At 35.4% G+C, this 18,611-nt stretch overlaps 3 protein-coding genes across 3 annotated transcripts; all 3 read right to left on the bottom strand.

Annotated features, from left to right (window-relative positions):
• Positions 1-286: 286 nt before the first annotated feature.
• LOC145062093 (putative nicotianamine synthase 4) lies at positions 287-1,488 on the bottom strand. The gene has a single exon (XM_079009713.1). It carries the CDS (start codon positions 1,407-1,409, stop codon positions 432-434), a length of 978 nt encoding a protein of 325 aa, XP_078865839.1. The 5' UTR covers positions 1,410-1,488; the 3' UTR covers positions 287-431.
• Positions 1,489-8,851: 7,363 nt separating this feature from the next.
• LOC145062147 (nicotianamine synthase-like) lies at positions 8,852-10,053 on the bottom strand. Its single transcript, XM_079009784.1, has one exon. The coding sequence runs from the start codon at positions 9,972-9,974 to the stop codon at positions 8,997-8,999; it is 978 nt and encodes a 325-aa protein (XP_078865910.1). The 5' UTR covers positions 9,975-10,053; the 3' UTR covers positions 8,852-8,996.
• A 7,356-nt stretch (positions 10,054-17,409) lies between these two features.
• On the bottom strand, positions 17,410-18,611 carry LOC145062146 (nicotianamine synthase-like). Its single transcript, XM_079009783.1, has one exon. The coding sequence runs from the start codon at positions 18,530-18,532 to the stop codon at positions 17,555-17,557; it is 978 nt and encodes a 325-aa protein (XP_078865909.1). The 5' UTR covers positions 18,533-18,611; the 3' UTR covers positions 17,410-17,554.

The following is an 18,611-nucleotide window of genomic DNA, read 5'->3' as shown; positions in this document are numbered from 1 at the left end:
AGTTACAATCACTACTAGTGTTGAAAGTTCATTTTCTTGTGTCTTCATATCTCTTTGAATTCCATGGTGGTATAAATATTTCTTTGAACATAGTCAGAACTTAGATTTAAGCATAATTTCCTCTCTTGCCAGCTGACACGTTCCAAGAGTGTATATATTCCTTTGAATTCCATGGTAGTGTAAGGGCTTCTTTCTTAAGCTACAGAGGATATTATAGAAGGAACTATAATTTAGTGAAAAGGTAAATGAGTTTTTGAATCAACAGTTTATAAATAGGCCGATGATATAAAACATAACATAGTGTTCTTTATTTCCAAAAATTTCAGTAAGATAAGAGAAAACCGAGACAATCAAATCCATTCTCACACTATCAAGCAAGCACATACGATAAGTTTATATGAATACCAATCCTATTTAACGTAGAATGAGATCTAATTATCAATCATTTTCATCTGGCCAAGAGGATTGTTGAAAGCTTGCAACTCACAATACTTGCAACTCAATGGCATGAGGGACTCGATCCCCAACTCATGGTGATGATGATGATTATCACCATGATCATTGTTAACAGGATCTGCAATCTTACGTGAAATCACGACTGAATTGATGACGTCATCATTTGGATGAAAAACGGAGAGAACTTCGAACCCTTGAAGTTGTTGTGCTTCTACCACTGGATAGAGAAAGACACGGGCACCATGAGCACTCCTCAGCATGAGCAAAGCACCTGGGGCCATGTACTTTGCCAAATGATCAATCACCTTAACCTTCTCATCAACATCCATCCCTACAAGTGCAGCCAAGAAAATGACATCATATCCCTTCAACTCATCTGTCACATCCATTATATTGGCAGTGTGGAATACCATTCTTTGGGACAAATCAGAATCAGAGGAAACAAGATGAGAGGCCATCAAATTTGCGGAAGAGTCTATGTCATAGTTGTGAAAAATGGTGTCCTTGAGATGATAAGAGGCTAATACAATAGATGTGAGAGGCAAGGGGCCAGAACCCACAAAGGCAAGACGCTTAGGGGCTTGTCCAAATGCAGAATAGTGTTCAGTAAGAATGTCAAACTCAAGACGGCTAAGCTTCAGGTAATTGAAGTAGTAAGGGAATTCTTTTAGATGGTGAAGTGGATTTGGGAAAGAACCTAAAATGGTGGAGAAGTGGGCTTCAAGATGGCCTTCAGCCTCACCACAAAGTCTTATGAGCTTTGACCTTATTTCTTGAATATTGGCCGGGAGACTGGATATGTTTATAGAACAGGGTGGGATGCATGTGCGGACCAGCTCAGTGAACAGGCTATCAACATCTTCGGAGGGTTTCAGATTTTCAAGCTTTGAAATTTTGTGATAAATCTCACACACTTTCTCTACCAAAACAATCTCTTTCTGGAGTGATTCCATGTCTGACACTAAATAATCAGATACAATTTCTTGGAAAAGCTTTTAAGAAAAACTCTTTTGATGTCAGAAAAAAAAAAGAACCAATTGTGTCTGTATGTAATTCTCAAATTAAGGATGTGTGTTATTTATAGCCATCTTCAGGCCCCACATAAAATTTGTGAAGAGGGACGATCCTTGCTCTGTTTTTTATTTGACAGCAACACCAAATATTATAAGTTCATTAGACCACTAAAAACATGGAGTTTTTATTAATTTTTTTATATCATTAATGGTCCATTTATCAGGCGAGGACTGTAATGCATATTTTACATTCGAGTATGTTATGATACGTTTTCAACTGGTTTGGAATGACTCTTCTGTTATGACTACGAAATTACGAATTACCTTACTATTTGAGTTTAGTTGTTATTGTTTTTTTTTATTACCATAGTATAAAGATATATATTAAACTTTTTCTTCACTTTTTCCTTTTATGTTGTTCTACAACCTCAAAAAAAATATATCAATATATAGATTATACTCTTTTAGATGAAAAAATTATAAGAAATATTTGGAAATGAAATAAAATCTACATACTAATATATAATAAGTAATATTTAGTGGATGTGCTTACCCCAAGCCTTGTTATTATATAACTATATATGACATGACATTATTAAATTTGTTAAGTTTGTGAGACTAGATGCTTTTAAATTCTTATGCTTTCACATATCAATTGTTCACACATGTTTTATATCTTTAAAATTTCCTCTCTCATTTCCAAACTAAGACAGTTACTAGAAACAAGCATCGACAACAAAATTTGTTGCTCCCTCGCCTTCCGGACACCATATGTCACTACAAGTGGTTCACGTGTATTTTACAAATGAATTAATTCCATATTTATACACGGGTTTTGTCACTACTCATTTACTAATTTCTATGTAGATAACCAAAGATGAACAAATAGCACCTGTAAAAAAAACATAATTTAAGCCACTTCTAGCAACTGATGTTCCTATCTGATGGTATTTTAGAAGAAAAGTAACAATATATTGTCACTAGATAGCTCAACAATATTAATATTGGTCTTGTGTTTTCAGATATCCGTGTAATAGATATCAAAACTTGTTAATTGATTGATTGAAAACACGTCCATAATATAAATACAAGAGACAAGATAAAATAGGAAGGGATAATCTTTAAAGCTAAACAATATATCCTAAATAAAAAAAAGATATAAATAAAACGGACTGATTCTTTCATTCCCCCTCAAGCTGGAGCATGGAGAGTACCAATGCCTAGTTTGCCTCAAAAGGAGCATAGACCCTGGGCAATGAGAGTAATAGTAAAAATGTCAGCCACTTGATTTGTAGTGCTGATGTATTCTGTAACGATTTCGTTAGACTCAACTCGCTCTCAACAAAATAACAATATCCATTTCAACATGTTTGGTATGTTCATGGAAGACTATTTGCCTTGCAGATTGATTATCACAGAAAAGTTGGGTAGGACCATCTTGAATCACGTTAAGTTCACTCAATAGCCGGCGCATCCAAAGAATCTCTGTTATAGTGGTAGCCATTGCTCCGTATTCACCTTCAACGAAAGAACGTGAAACAACCGATTGTTTTTTTTTTATCGACATGAAATTGGGGCTCCTCACAACAAAACAAGACATGCAGTTCGAGATCGTCTACAGATTTGATACCCCAACCAATCAGCATCACAGCATCACAGAAGTCAGTAAGCCCAAGGCCTCCCGTTTTTGGAAGAAGAATACCTTGACCTTGGGTGGCTTTTAAGTAACGAACGATACACATGGCAGCATCCAAATGTTTTTCAAGGACTGGAGACAAATTGGCTGAGCAAATTCACTGTATAAGAGATGTCCAATCTGGTTAATTGTAAATACAAGAGTCGACCAATCAGTCGTTGATATTGAGTTTTATCAACATGAGGGCTATTCGTTTCTAGACCGATTCTGCTCCGTGGGGAAAGCACTTGGTCGACAACCTTTTTGACTACTGTCTTTAAAGATATCTAGGGTGTACTTTTTTTTTACTAAGCACCAAACCTTCTATTTTGTGAGTTGCATCGATGCCCAAGAAATAATTTAGAGGGAGAAAATCTTTGATGCTGAACTGGTTGTGTAGATGGAGTTTGAATTATTTAATTTAGTATCATCATTCCCCATTAGAATGACATCATCAACATAAATAAGAACATCGATAAAGGAGATGTATGTTTTGTAGACGAGGAGTGAATGATCTGGCTTCTTTGAAAACGATGTTCACTATGGCTCAAGTGAACTTTTGATACCAGTTTCAAGGTGCTTGACGAAGACCATAAAGTGATTTATTTTAGACGACAAATCCGAGTTTCTTTGTTTCTGAAAAAGCCTTGAGGGATCTTCATATAAACTTCCTCTTGTAAATAGCTATGAAGAAAGGCGTTATTTACATCTAGTTGATGGATGGACCAATCTTTCTTATCTTCCACGACCGTGAACAGTGACTAACTTAGTAACAGGATAAAAAGTCTTGTGGAAGTCGACCCCTTCCATCTGTGTAAAACCTTTCCCAACAAGGCGGGCTTTGTAATGATCCAATTCTCGAGTTGGCATGCACTTGATTTTGTACACCCATTTTGAAATAATCTCTCGTTTTCCATGAGGAAAATTCTCAAGAGTCCATGCCCCGTTTCATTCTAGAGCATTGATTTCATTTTGCAAGACTTCTTGCCACCGAGCATCTTTAGGGCATGGTGATAGTTTCTTGCCTCATCATGTTCAGTGATGGAAGGTAGATAACATTTGTGAGATTTATAAATTTTTTCATAAGAAACAATGTTAGACATAGGGTTTACCTTTGAGCTATGGTGACTGGCTTCGGGTCGAGTGTGGTCTATGTAGGGAGGCAGTCTCGTAGTGAAATCATTAAGATGATTTGGTTGAGTTTTGACCCTTTAACTGCGTCTTATAAGAGTCATGTTCATCAGCTCTTTATTCACTATAATATTTTCAGTGGTTTCTGAACAACCATGATCAACGGTAAGGGCATAATTTCCACCTGTAGGGACAAAATTCAAAGCTTGTTCGTCACTTACCAACGTTTGATCAACATCTGTTTTCTGGTCATTCATCGTCGTTTGCAAGGCTTGCTTCAGGTATGTTGACCTCATCATCAATAATATTTATAAACAAGTCTTCATCGTCTTTATTTTCTAAAGTTATATTTGTGAAATGAAAGTTGCTTTATATGAACACCACATCTCAAAAGACATTTATCTTTCGATCTACCAAGTCAGAAACTCGATAAACTTTCTGATCTTGAGGATAACCAATGTTGATAGGGGTTCTCCCCCTTACTTCAAATTTATCTCCTCCTATCTTTTTTTATGACGTTTGCAAGACATTCAAATACTCGCATGTGGTCATATGTGGGATTTTGTTTGAACACAATTTCAAATGGGGTTTTGTTCTTTATAGACTTCAAACGAAGTCTATTAATGACGTAAGTGGTTGTCATGATACACTCTCCCCAAAATCTAACCGGTAGGTTGGCCTAAACCAAATAGCACAAGCTATTTCGAGGACGTGTTTGTGCTTTCGTTTTACCACCCCATTTTGTTGCGGGGTGTGGGCACAAGATGTTTTAAGAATGATGCCATGTTTAGCATAAAGTGCTTGCCTGAAGTTAGAAGTTAACTCTCCTTCGATGTCACTCTGTAATCTTTTAATCTCTTTTCCAAATTGAGTTTTTACCATGTAAAAATTAATCTCTTTTCCAAATTGAGTTTTTACCATGTAAAAAATAAGCAAACATTCACTAGCCACATTTTTGTGCTTAATCAAACATACCCCGATTGCATAACTAAAATCGTCAAAAATAGTAAAAAGGTAACATGCTCTAGACGTAGACGGTACACGATAACTTCCCGATATGTCGCAATGCATTAATTCAAAACAATCAATCATTTTTATTTAACTAGGAAAAGGTAAATGAGGTTTTTTGGGCTTTATACAAGAATCACATAACTTTTTTTCCATGGAGTTGTTGGATTTAGACAAACACTCACTTTAACGAAGTTTCTCTTTAGACGCATGCCCTAATCTCATGTATCATTGTCCATCTTTTGAGACTGCCATCTCCACCCCTCCACTTATTCCATACTTCATGCAATAAATACCATATTTACACTAACCCGTGTCAATCACTCTCTTCGTAACTAAGTCCTGTATAACATAAAAGTCATGAAAGAATGCCACAGCACAATTGAGACCCTTTATTAGTTATCTACCACAAAATAGGTTAGTTTTGAACGAGGGTATGTAAAGGACATTTTCCAATTTTAAATCTTTGGTTATGGTGGTCGTTCCAACCCCTGTTATTCTGAATTTTTCACCATGAGGAATTATGATATTATCAAGGGAGTGTTTTGTCCATTACTATAAAAAAAATCAGGGTCCACAACCCAATCATTGTTCAATTTTGTCTTACCATCTACTCAGAGGTGGAATAATTAGTAGATAAGTGCTTCACCAATCTTGCATATGGGAATGGACTTGAATTCACACTGACTTCTGCCACATTTGGTCTAACTTTAGTCTCCGTTGGTTGACTTTCGCCATTTCTTTTATTCTTGTCTGGCCACCATTCCAGATAGTCGATATGTTCAAAACAAACTTCATATTTGTGCCCATATTTTTTGCAAAATGTGCAGCGGATCGCTTCGCCATTCATACCATATTGCTTATACTATTTTCATCTTCCGTTTTTACTCGAACCACGATCTTTGTCTTCATTTTGTGAGAATGCTTGAAAGGAAGAAGTTTATACAATGCTTCTTCAGCTAAATGATGGCACTTTGTTGTTCATCTTTAGCAACGAGGTGGTAGGTTGTCCTAAAAATTGGTGTTGGCTTCACACTTCTTCTGATGGCCCTTTGTTGTTCATCTTCCCATATTTCTCTGGCATTCTTGGCATACTTGACACTACTTCTGATTTCTTTCTCCATGGTGGTGGTGAGCCATCCCTTGGTCATGGCATCACACCTTCTCCATATCATCAGATGGGGAGTTCCATCCTCAGGCATCTCCAACGTTCCATCAACAAAGCTGATTTTGTTTTTTGTGAAAATGAAATTTTGCATATTTTCCTTCCAATAACCATAGTTGTTATAAAGAAGATCATTAAAATGAATATGTTTTGGATAATCAGATGCATGCATGTAATAGACGGAGTTGACATCGATCTGCTTGCCACTTGTGCCATCTTTGACAACGCCACTCTCATATCTAGGCTTGGTCATGATAGGGAGGTTTGCAACTGATACCATAATAGATATCAAAACTTCTTAATTGATAGATTGAAAACATGTCCATAATATAAATACAAGATACTAGATAAAATAGGAAGGGATACTCAATAAAGCTAAACAAGATATCCTAAATAAAAGAAAGATATAGATAAAATGGACAGATTCCTTCATAGTGTTCGATAAATTTTTATTAAATCAAGGTGATAAATGTTTTAATAGTTCACTTTGTTGAGGCAATATGTGGAGTATTAGTGAAATATTGAAGCAGTATGCATAGTACTTAGTGAGGTATTGGGATTTCGGAACATTGTAGGGGAGCAACTCCGAAGGAGAATTTTTCTTAAAATTTTCTTGAGAGGATTCATAACCGTTAATAGTTTCTGCATTAGAAGGTTCTCCCGTTTAGTAATCCTCATGGTGCTCGGTAGTGGAGATAGTACGGGCGGGCAGCTGGATGATGCAGTGTCTCCCCGAACTTTTCTAATTGAAGTAAATTCTAATCTACTTTAACTGCAACTGAAAAGGCCCATATTGAATTTGATAATTAAACCCCATAGCCCCTCTTATCAATTTAAATCATTATTTACCATAAATCCCAATCCACAGTTAATTATTTTGGAAATTTAGTGTTGCTTCTCTACTCCAATCTCCAAGTTAAGGTTATTTATACTTTTCTATACATTCTAACTTTTTTCTAATTTCCAATTAGTAACATTATTATAACTAGTAATTTAATTTATTATAAATATAAGGTAAATCGTAAGAAACAACGAACCGCGATTTTTTTTTTCTGTTCCAAAATAAGATGTTAATAACCACAATTGCATCCGGTTAATGATAAACATAGAAAAATATCGTCACAATACCTGCCTACAACCTAACGTGATTAGAAATATCGAAAAGCCAATATTTTTAGTTCAAGTTTACTAACCATATTACGCTATTTAGTTATAAATATATTTTGTTATGTTATTACAATGTAAACCCCCCCCCCCCCCCCCTTATTCCAAAAATTTGGCTCCGCCCATACTACTATTAATGTTTTCTCCCTATGTGGATGTATCGAATTTCAAAAAATATAGGTTCGAAATATTCAACTTTTGTGTTTTGATACTTCTGTAAACAGGATATAGATCGGTAATCAAAATTTTTTGGTTGGAAGGTAAGAAAATATTTTTTCAACTTATTTTTTTGGCGAACAAAACAAATTAATCAATAATAACATGATTCACCAAAAAAAATCTCGAAAAAACATTTCGATGTTTCACTTTTATGATGATTTTGTTGATATTCATTAAAATTGTCATAAAAGTGAATTTTTTTCTTGATTTATCTAAAAATGAATCATAAAGGTGTTTTTTTTGGCATTTTTTCTTTTGAATCATCTAATGATTCATTCCATTTTTTTGCTACGAAAATATGCATATAAAAAATTTCTTACCTTCCTACCAAAATTTTCCTTCTTATTTGATCTTGACTCTCTGTAAACATGCGTTAAGATATGCCTTTTAATGCTAAATTCATTTTCATAGGTGTGATGTGGTTTTCCCATTAAGTCACATACCTGTAGGGACATTTATGAATGGTTCCAAGCCTTGTATTCACAAAATTTGTACTAAGTAATAAGCTCCCACAATACCTTTTTTGACATTAAAAAGGTTGTTTGACGCAATAAGCTCTTGAAAGAAGCTCATAATGTGGTTGCGCTAACAGTCGATATATTTCATAGTGTTAATGATTGTCATTAATTCCTCTACACAAATAGACATTCCTTTGTATTTACATGCAGCTTTATGATCATTTTAGCACCATAAGAACTTAGATTTAAGCATAACTGATGAATCAGAACATAGTAAGTTACAATCACTACTAGTGTTGAAAGTTCATTTTCTTGTGTCTTCATATCTCTTTGAATTCCGTGGTGGTGTAAATATTTCTTTGAACATAGTCAGAACTTAGATTTAAGCATAATTTCCTCTCTTGCCAGCTGACACGTTCCAAGAGTGTATATATTCCTTTGAATTCCGTGGTAGTGTAAGGGCTTCTTTCTTAAGCTACAGAGGATATTATAGAAGGAACTATAATTTAGTGAAAAGGTAAATGAGTTTTTGAATCAACAGTTTATAAATAGGCCGATGATATAAAACATAATATAGTGTTCTTTATTTCCAAAAATTTCAGTAAGATAAGAGAAAACCGAGACAATCAAATCCATTCTCACACTTTCAAGCAAGCACATACGATAAGTTTATATGAATACCAATCCTATTTAACGTAGAATGAGATCTAATTATCAATCATTTTCATCTGGCCAAGAGGATTGTTGAAAGCTTGCAACTCACAATACTTGCAACTCAATGGCATGAGGGACTCGATCCCCAACTCATGGTGATGATGATGATTATCACCATTATCAATGTTAACAGGATCTGCAATCTTACGTGAAATCACGACTGAATTGATGACGTCATCATTTGGATGAAAAACGGAGAGAACTTCGAACCCTTGAAGTTGTTGTGCTTCTACCACTGGATAGAGAAAGACACGGGCACCATGAGCACTCCTCAGCATGAGCAAAGCACCTGGGGCCATGTACTTTGCCAAATGATCAATCACCTTAACCTTCTCATCAACATCCATCCCTACAAGTGCAGCCAAGAAAATGACATCATATCCCTTCAACTCATCTGTCACATCCATTATATTGGCAGTGTGGAATACCATTCTTTGGGACAAATCAGAATCAGAGGAAACAAGATGAGAGGCCATCAAATTTGCGGAAGAGTCTATGTCATAGTTGTGAAAAATGGTGTCCTTGAGATGATAAGAGGCTAATACAATAGATGTGAGAGGCAAGGGGCCAGAACCCACAAAGGCAAGACGCTTAGGGGCTTGTCCAAATGCAGAATAGTGTTCAGTAAGAATGTCAAACTCAAGACGGCTAAGCTTCAGGTAATTGAAGTAGTAAGGGAATTCTTTTAGATGGTGAAGTGGATTTGGGAAAGAACCTAAAATGGTGGAGAAGTGGACTTCAAGATGGCCTTCAGCCTCACCACAAAGTCTTATGAGCTTTGACCTTATTTCTTGAATATTGGCCGGGAGACTGGATATGTTTATAGAACAGGGTGGGATGCATGTGCGGACCAGCTCAGTGAACAGGCTATCAACATCTTCGGAGGGTTTCAGATTTTCAAGCTTTGAAATTTTGTGATAAATCTCACACACTTTCTCTACCAAAACAATCTCTTTCTGGAGTGATTCCATGTCTGACACTAAATAATCAGATACAATTTCTTGGAAAAGCTTTTAAGAAAAACTCTTTTGATGTCAGAAAAAAAAAAGAACCAATTGTGTCTGTATGTAATTCTCAAATTAAGGATGTGTGTTATTTATAGCCATCTTCAGGCCCCACATAAAATTTGTGAAGAGGGACGATCCTTGCTCTGTTTTTTATTTGACAGCAACACCAAATATTATAAGTTCATTAGACCACTAAAAACATGGAGTTTTTATTAATTTTTTTATATCATTAATGGTCCATTTATCAGGCGAGGACTGTAATGCGTATTTTACATTCGAGTATGTTATGATACGTTTTCAACTGGTTTGGAATGACTCTTCTGTTATGACTACGAAATTACGAATTACCTTACTATTTGAGTTTAGTTGTTATTGTTTTTTTTTATTACCATAGTATAAAGATATATATTAAACTTTTTCTTCACTTTTTCCTTTTATGTTGTTCTACAACCTCAAAAAAAATATATCAATATATAGATTATACTCTTTTAGATGAAAAAATTATAAGAAATATTTGGAAATGAAATAAAATCTACATACTAATATATAATAAGTAATATTTAGTGGATGTGCTTACCCCAAGCCTTGTTATTATATAACTATATATGACATGACATTATTAAATTTGTTAAGTTTGTGAGACTAGATGCTTTTAAATTCTTATGCTTTCACATATCAATTGTTCACACATGTTTTATATCTTTAAAATTTCCTCTCTCATTTCCAAACTAAGACAGTTACTAGAAACAAGCATCGACAACAAAATTTGTTGCTCCCTCGCCTTCCGGACACCATATGTCACTACAAGTGGTTCACGTGTATTTTACAAATGAATTAATTCCATATTTATACACGGGTTTTGTCACTACTCATTTACTAATTTCTATGTAGATAACCAAAGATGAACAAATAGCACCTGTAAAAAAAACATAATTTAAGCCACTTCTAGCAACTGATGTTCCTATCTGATGGTATTTTAGAAGAAAAGTAACAATATATTGTCACTAGATAGCTCAACAATATTAATATTGGTCTTGTGTTTTCAGATATCCGTGTAATAGATATCAAAACTTGTTAATTGATTGATTGAAAACACGTCCATAATATAAATACAAGAGACAAGATAAAATAGGAAGGGATAATCTTTAAAGCTAAACAATATATCCTAAATAAAAAAAAGATATAAATAAAACGGACGGATTCTTTCATTCCCCCTCAAGCTGGAGCATGGAGAGTACCAATGCCTAGTTTGCCTCAAAAGGAGCATAGACCCTGGGCAATGAGAGTAATAGTAAAAATGTCAGCCACTTGATTTGTAGTGCTGATGTATTCTGTAACGATTTCGTTAGACTCAACTCGCTCTCAACAAAATAACAATATCCATTTCAACATGTTTGGTATGTTCATGGAAGACTATTTGCCTTGCAGATTGATTATCACAGAAAAGTTGGGTAGGACCATCTTGAATCACGTTAAGTTCACTCAATAGCCGGCGCATCCAAAGAATCTCTGTTATAGTGGTAGCCATTGCTCCGTATTCACCTTCAACGAAAGAACGTGAAACAACCGATTGTTTTTTTTTTATCGACATGAAATTGGGGCTCCTCACAACAAAACAAGACATGCAGTTCGAGATCGTCTACAGATTTGATACCCCAACCAATCAGCATCACAGCATCACAGAAGTCAGTAAGCCCAAGGCCTCCCGTTTTTGGAAGAAGAATACCTTGACCTTGGGTGGCTTTTAAGTAACGAACGATACACATGGCAGCATCCAAATGTTTTTCAAGGACTGGAGACAAATTGGCTGAGCAAATTCACTGTATAAGAGATGTCCAATCTGGTTAATTGTAAATACAAGAGTCGACCAATCAGTCGTTGATATTGAGTTTTATCAACATGAGGGCTATTCGTTTCTAGACCGATTCTGCTCCGTGGGGAAAGCACTTGGTCGACAACCTTTTTGACTACTGTCTTTAAAGATATCTAGGGTGTACTTTTTTTTACTAAGCACCAAACCTTCTATTTTGTGAGTTGCATCGATGCCCAAGAAATAATTTAGAGGGAGAAAATCTTTGATGCTGAACTGGTTGTGTAGATGGAGTTTGAATTATTTAATTTAGTATCATCATTCCCCATTAGAATGACATCATCAACATAAATAAGAACATCGATAAAGGAGATGTATGTTTTGTAGACGAGGAGTGAATGATCTGGCTTCTTTGAAAACGATGTTCACTATGGCTCAAGTGAACTTTTGATACCAGTTTCAAGGTGCTTGACGAAGACCATAAAGTGATTTATTTTAGACGACAAATCCGAGTTTCTTTGTTTCTGAAAAAGCCTTGAGGGATCTTCATATAAACTTCCTCTTGTAAATAGCTATGAAGAAAGGCGTTATTTACATCTAGTTGATGGATGGACCAATCTTTCTTATCTTCCACGACCGTGAACAGTGACTAACTTAGTAACAGGATAAAAAGTCTTGTGGAAGTCGACCCCTTCCATCTGTGTAAAACCTTTCCCAACAAGGCGGGCTTTGTAATGATCCAATTCTCGAGTTGGCATGAACTTGATTTTGTACACACATTTTGAAATAATCTCTCGTTTTCCATGAGGAAAATTCTCAAGAGTCCATGCCCCGTTTCATTCTAGAGCATTGATTTCATTTTGCAAGACTTCTTGCCACCGAGCATCTTTAGGGCATGGTGATAGTTTCTTGGCTCATCATGTTCAGTGATGGAAGGTAGATAACATTTGTGAGATTTATAAATGTTTTCATAAGAAACAATGTTAGACAGAGGGTTTACCTTTGAGCTGTGGTGACTGGCTTCGGGTCGAGTGTGGTCTATGTAGGGAGGCAGTCTCGTAGTGAAATCATTAAGATGATTTGGTTGAGTTTTGACCCTTTAACTGCGTCTTATAAGAGTCATGTTCATCAGCTCTTTATTCACTATAATATTTTCAGTGGTTTCTGAACAACCATGATCAACGGTAAGGGCATAATTTCCACCTGTAGGGACAAAATTCAAAGCTTGTTCGTCACTTACCAACGTTTGATCAACATCTGTTTTCTGGTCATTCATCGTCGTTTGCAAGGCTTGCTTCAGGTATGTTGACCTCATCATCAATAATATTTATAAACAAGTCTTCATCGTCTTTATTTTCTAAAGTTATATTTTTGAAATGAAAGTTGCTTTATATGAACACCACATCTCAAAAGACATTTATCTTTCGATCTACCAAGTCAGAAACTCGATAAACTTTCTGATCTTGAGGATAACCAATGTTGATAGGGGTTCTCCCCCTTACTTCAAATTTATCTCCTCCTATCTTTTTTTATGACGTTTGCAAGACATTCAAATACTCGCATGTGGTCATATGTGGGATTTTGTTTGAACACAATTTCAAATGGGGTTTTGTTCTTTATAGACTTCAAACGAAGTCTATTAATGACGTAAGTGGTTGTCATGATACACTCTCCCCAAAATCTAACCGGTAGGTTGGCCTAAACCAAATAGCACAAGCTATTTCGAGGACGTGTTTGTGCTTTCGTTTTACCACCCCATTTTGTTGCGGGGTGTGGGCACAAGATGTTTTAAGAATGATGCCATGTTTAGCATAAAGTGCTTGCCTGAAGTTAGAAGTTAACTCTCCTTCGATGTCACTCTGTAATCTTTTAATCTCTTTTCCAAATTGAGTTTTTACCATGTAAAAATTAATCTCTTTTCCAAATTGAGTTTTTACCATGTAAAAAATAAGCAAACATTCACTAGCCACATTTTTGTGCTTAATCAAACATACCCCGATTGCATAACTAAAATCGTCAAAAATAGTAAAAAGGTAACATGCTCTAGACGTAGACGGTACACGATAACTTCCCGATATGTCGCAATGCATTAATTCAAAACAATCAATCATTTTTATTTAACTAGGAAAAGGTAAATGAGGTTTTTTGGGCTTTATACAAGAATCACATAACTTTTTTTCCATGGAGTTGTTGGATTTAGACAAACACTCACTTTAACGAAGTTTCTCTTTAGACGCATGCCCTAATCTCATGTATCATTGTCCATCTTTTGAGACTGCCATCTCCACCCCTCCACTTATTCCATACTTCATGCAATAAATACCATATTTACACTAACCCGTGTCAATCACTCTCTTCGTAACTAAGTCCTGTATAACATAAAAGTCATGAAAGAATGCCACAGCACAATTGAGACCCTTTATTAGTTATCTACCACAAAATAGGTTAGTTTTGAACGAGGGTATGTAAAGGACATTTTCCAATTTTAAATCTTTGGTTATGGTGGTCGTTCCAACCCCTGTTATTCTGAATTTTTCACCATGAGGAATTATGATATTATCAAGGGAGTGTTTTGTCCATTACTATAAAAAAAATCAGGGTCCACAACCCAATCATTGTTCAATTTTGTCTTACCATCTACTCAGAGGTGGAATAATTAGTAGATAAGTGCTTCACCAATCTTGCATATGGGAATGGACTTGAATTCACACTGACTTCTGCCACATTTGGTCTAACTTTAGTCTCCGTTGGTTGACTTTCGCCATTTCTTTTATTCTTGTCTGGCCACCATTCCAGATAGTCGATATGTTCAAAACAAACTTCATATTTGTGCCCATATTTTTTGCAAAATGTGCAGCGGATCGCTTCGCCATTCATACCATATTGCTTATACTATTTTCATCTTCCGTTTTTACTCGAACCACGATCTTTGTCTTCATTTTGTGAGAATGCTTGAAAGGAAGAAGTTTATACAATGCTTCTTCAGCTAAATGATGGCACTTTGTTGTTCATCTTTAGCAACGAGGTGGTAGGTTGTCCTAAAAATTGGTGTTGGCTTCACACTTCTTCTGATGGCCCTTTGTTGTTCATCTTCCCATATTTCTCTGGCATTCTTGGCATACTTGACACTACTTCTGATTTCTTTCTCCATGGTGGTGGTGAGCCATCCCTTGGTCATGGCATCACACCTTCTCCATATCATCAGATGGGGAGTTCCATCCTCAGGCATCTCCAACGTTCCATCAACAAAGCTGATTTTGTTTTTTGTGAAAATGAAATTTTGCATATTTTCCTTCCAATAACCATAGTTGTTATAAAGAAGATCATTAAAATGAATATGTTTTGGATAATCAGATGCATGCATGTAATAGACGGAGTTGACATCGATCTGCTTGCCACTTGTGCCATCTTTGACAACGCCACTCTCATATCTAGGCTTGGTCATGATAGGGAGGTTTGCAACTGATACCATAATAGATATCAAAACTTCTTAATTGATAGATTGAAAACATGTCCATAATATAAATACAAGATACTAGATAAAATAGGAAGGGATACTCAATAAAGCTAAACAAGATATCCTAAATAAAAGAAAGATATAGATAAAATGGACAGATTCCTTCATAGTGTTCGATAAATTTTTATTAAATCAAGGTGATAAATGTTTTAATAGTTCACTTTGTTGAGGCAATATGTGGAGTATTAGTGAAATATTGAAGCAGTATGCATAGTACTTAGTGAGGTATTGGGATTTCGGAACATTGTAGGGGAGCAACTCCGAAGGAGAATTTTTCTTAAAATTTTCTTGAGAGGATTCATAACCGTTAATAGTTTCTGCATTAGAAGGTTCTCCCGTTTAGTAATCCTCATGGTGCTCGGTAGTGGAGATAGTACGGGCGGGCAGCTGGATGATGCAGTGTCTCCCCGAACTTTTCTAATTGAAGTAAATTCTAATCTACTTTAACTGCAACTGAAAAGGCCCATATTGAATTTGATAATTAAACCCCATAGCCCCTCTTATCAATTTAAATCATTATTTACCATAAATCCCAATCCACAGTTAATTATTTTGGAAATTTAGTGTTGCTTCTCTACTCCAATCTCCAAGTTAAGGTTATTTATACTTTTCTATACATTCTAACTTTTTTCTAATTTCCAATTAGTAACATTATTATAACTAGTAATTTAATTTATTATAAATATAAGGTAAATCGTAAGAAACAACGAACCGTGATTTTTTTTTTCTGTTCCAAAATAAGATGTTAATAACCACAATTGCATCCGGTTAATGATAAACATAGAAAAATATCGTCACAATACCTGCCTACAACCTAACGTGATTAGAAATATCGAAAAGCCAATATTTTTAGTTCAAGTTTACTAACCATATTACGCTATTTAGTTATAAATATATTTTGTTATGTTATTACAATGTAAACCCCCCCCCCCTTATTCCAAAAATTTGGCTCCGCCCATACTACTATTAATGTTTTCTCCCTATGTGGATGTATCGAATTTCAAAAAATATAGGTTCGAAATATTCAACTTTTGTGTTTTGATACTTCTGTAAACAGGATATAGATCGGTAATCAAAATTTTTTGGTTGGAAGGTAAGAAAATATTTTTTCAACTTATTTTTTTGGCGAACAAAACAAATTAATCAATAATAACATGATTCACCAAAAAAAATCTCGAAAAAACATTTCGATGTTTCACTTTTATGATGATTTTGTTGATATTCATTAAAATTGTCATAAAAGTGAATTTTTTTCTTGATTTATCTAAAAATGAATCATAAAGGTGTTTTTTTTGGCATTTTTTCTTTTGAATCATCTAATGATTCATTCCATTTTTTTGCTACGAAAATATGCATATAAAAAATTTCTTACCTTCCTACCAAAATTTTCCTTCTTATTTGATCTTGACTCTCTGTAAACATGCGTTAAGATATGCCTTTTAATGCTAAATTCATTTTCATAGGTGTGATGTGGTTTTCCCATTAAGTCACATACCTGTAGGGACATTTATGAATGGTTCCAAGCCTTGTATTCACAAAATTTGTACTAAGTAATAAGCTCCCACAATACCTTTTTTGACATTAAAAAGGTTGTTTGACGCAATAAGCTCTTGAAAGAAGCTCATAATGTGGTTGCGCTAACAGTCGATATATTTCATAGTGTTAATGATTGTCATTAATTCCTCTACACAAATAGACATTCCTTTGTATTTACATGCAGCTTTATGATCATTTTAGCACCATAAGAACTTAGATTTAAGCATAACTGATGAATCAGAACATAGTAAGTTACAATCACTACTAGTGTTGAAAGTTCATTTTCTTGTGTCTTCATATCTCTTTGAATTCCGTGGTGGTGTAAATATTTCTTTGAACATAGTCAGAACTTAGATTTAAGCATAATTTCCTCTCTTGCCAGCTGACACGTTCCAAGAGTGTATATATTCCTTTGAATTCCGTGGTAGTGTAAGGGCTTCTTTCTTAAGCTACAGAGGATATTATAGAAGGAACTATAATTTAGTGAAAAGGTAAATGAGTTTTTGAATCAACAGTTTATAAATAGGCCGATGATATAAAACATAATATAGTGTTCTTTATTTCCAAAAATTTCAGTAAGATAAGAGAAAACCGAGACAATCAAATCCATTCTCACACTTTCAAGCAAGCACATACGATAAGTTTATATGAATACCAATCCTATTTAACGTAGAATGAGATCTAATTATCAATCATTTTCATCTGGCCAAGAGGATTGTTGAAAGCTTGCAACTCACAATACTTGCAACTCAATGGCATGAGGGACTCGATCCCCAACTCATGGTGATGATGATGATTATCACCATTATCAATGTTAACAGGATCTGCAATCTTACGTGAAATCACGACTGAATTGATGACGTCATCATTTGGATGAAAAACGGAGAGAACTTCGAACCCTTGAAGTTGTTGTGCTTCTACCACTGGATAGAGAAAGACACGGGCACCATGAGCACTCCTCAGCATGAGCAAAGCACCTGGGGCCATGTACTTTGCCAAATGATCAATCACCTTAACCTTCTCATCAACATCCATCCCTACAAGTGCAGCCAAGAAAATGACATCATATCCCTTCAACTCATCTGTCACATCCATTATATTGGCAGTGTGGAATACCATTCTTTGGGACAAATCAGAATCAGAGGAAACAAGATGAGAGGCCATCAAATTTGCGGAAGAGTCTATGTCATAGTTGTGAAAAATGGTGTCCTTGAGATGATAAGAGGCTAATACAATAGATGTGAGAGGCAAGGGGCCAGAACCCACAAAGGCAAGACGCTTAGGGGCTTGTCCAAATGCAGAATAGTGTTCAGTAAGAATGTCAAACTCAAGACGGCTAAGCTTCAGGTAATTGAAGTAGTAAGGGAATTCTTTTAGATGGTGAAGTGGATTTGGGAAAGAACCTAAAATGGTGGAGAAGTGGACTTCAAGATGGCCTTCAGCCTCACCACAAAGTCTTATGAGCTTTGACCTTATTTCTTGAATATTGGCCGGGAGACTGGATATGTTTATAGAACAGGGTGGGATGCATGTGCGGACCAGCTCAGTGAACAGGCTATCAACATCTTCGGAGGGTTTCAGATTTTCAAGCTTTGAAATTTTGTGATAAATCTCACACACTTTCTCTACCAAAACAATCTCTTTCTGGAGTGATTCCATGTCTGACACTAAATAATCAGATACAATTTCTTGGAAAAGCTTTTAAGAAAAACTCTTTTGATGTCAGAAAAAAAAAAGA

The sequence above is a fragment of the Lactuca serriola genome, chromosome 7, assembly GCF_051521515.1.
Source record: "Lactuca serriola cultivar US96UC23 chromosome 7, Lser_US96UC23_V15, whole genome shotgun sequence".
Classification (NCBI taxonomy): domain Eukaryota; kingdom Viridiplantae; phylum Streptophyta; class Magnoliopsida; order Asterales; family Asteraceae; genus Lactuca; species Lactuca serriola.
Note: the sequence above shows the minus strand (reverse complement) of the source record. Positions and strands in the feature narration are given on the sequence as shown.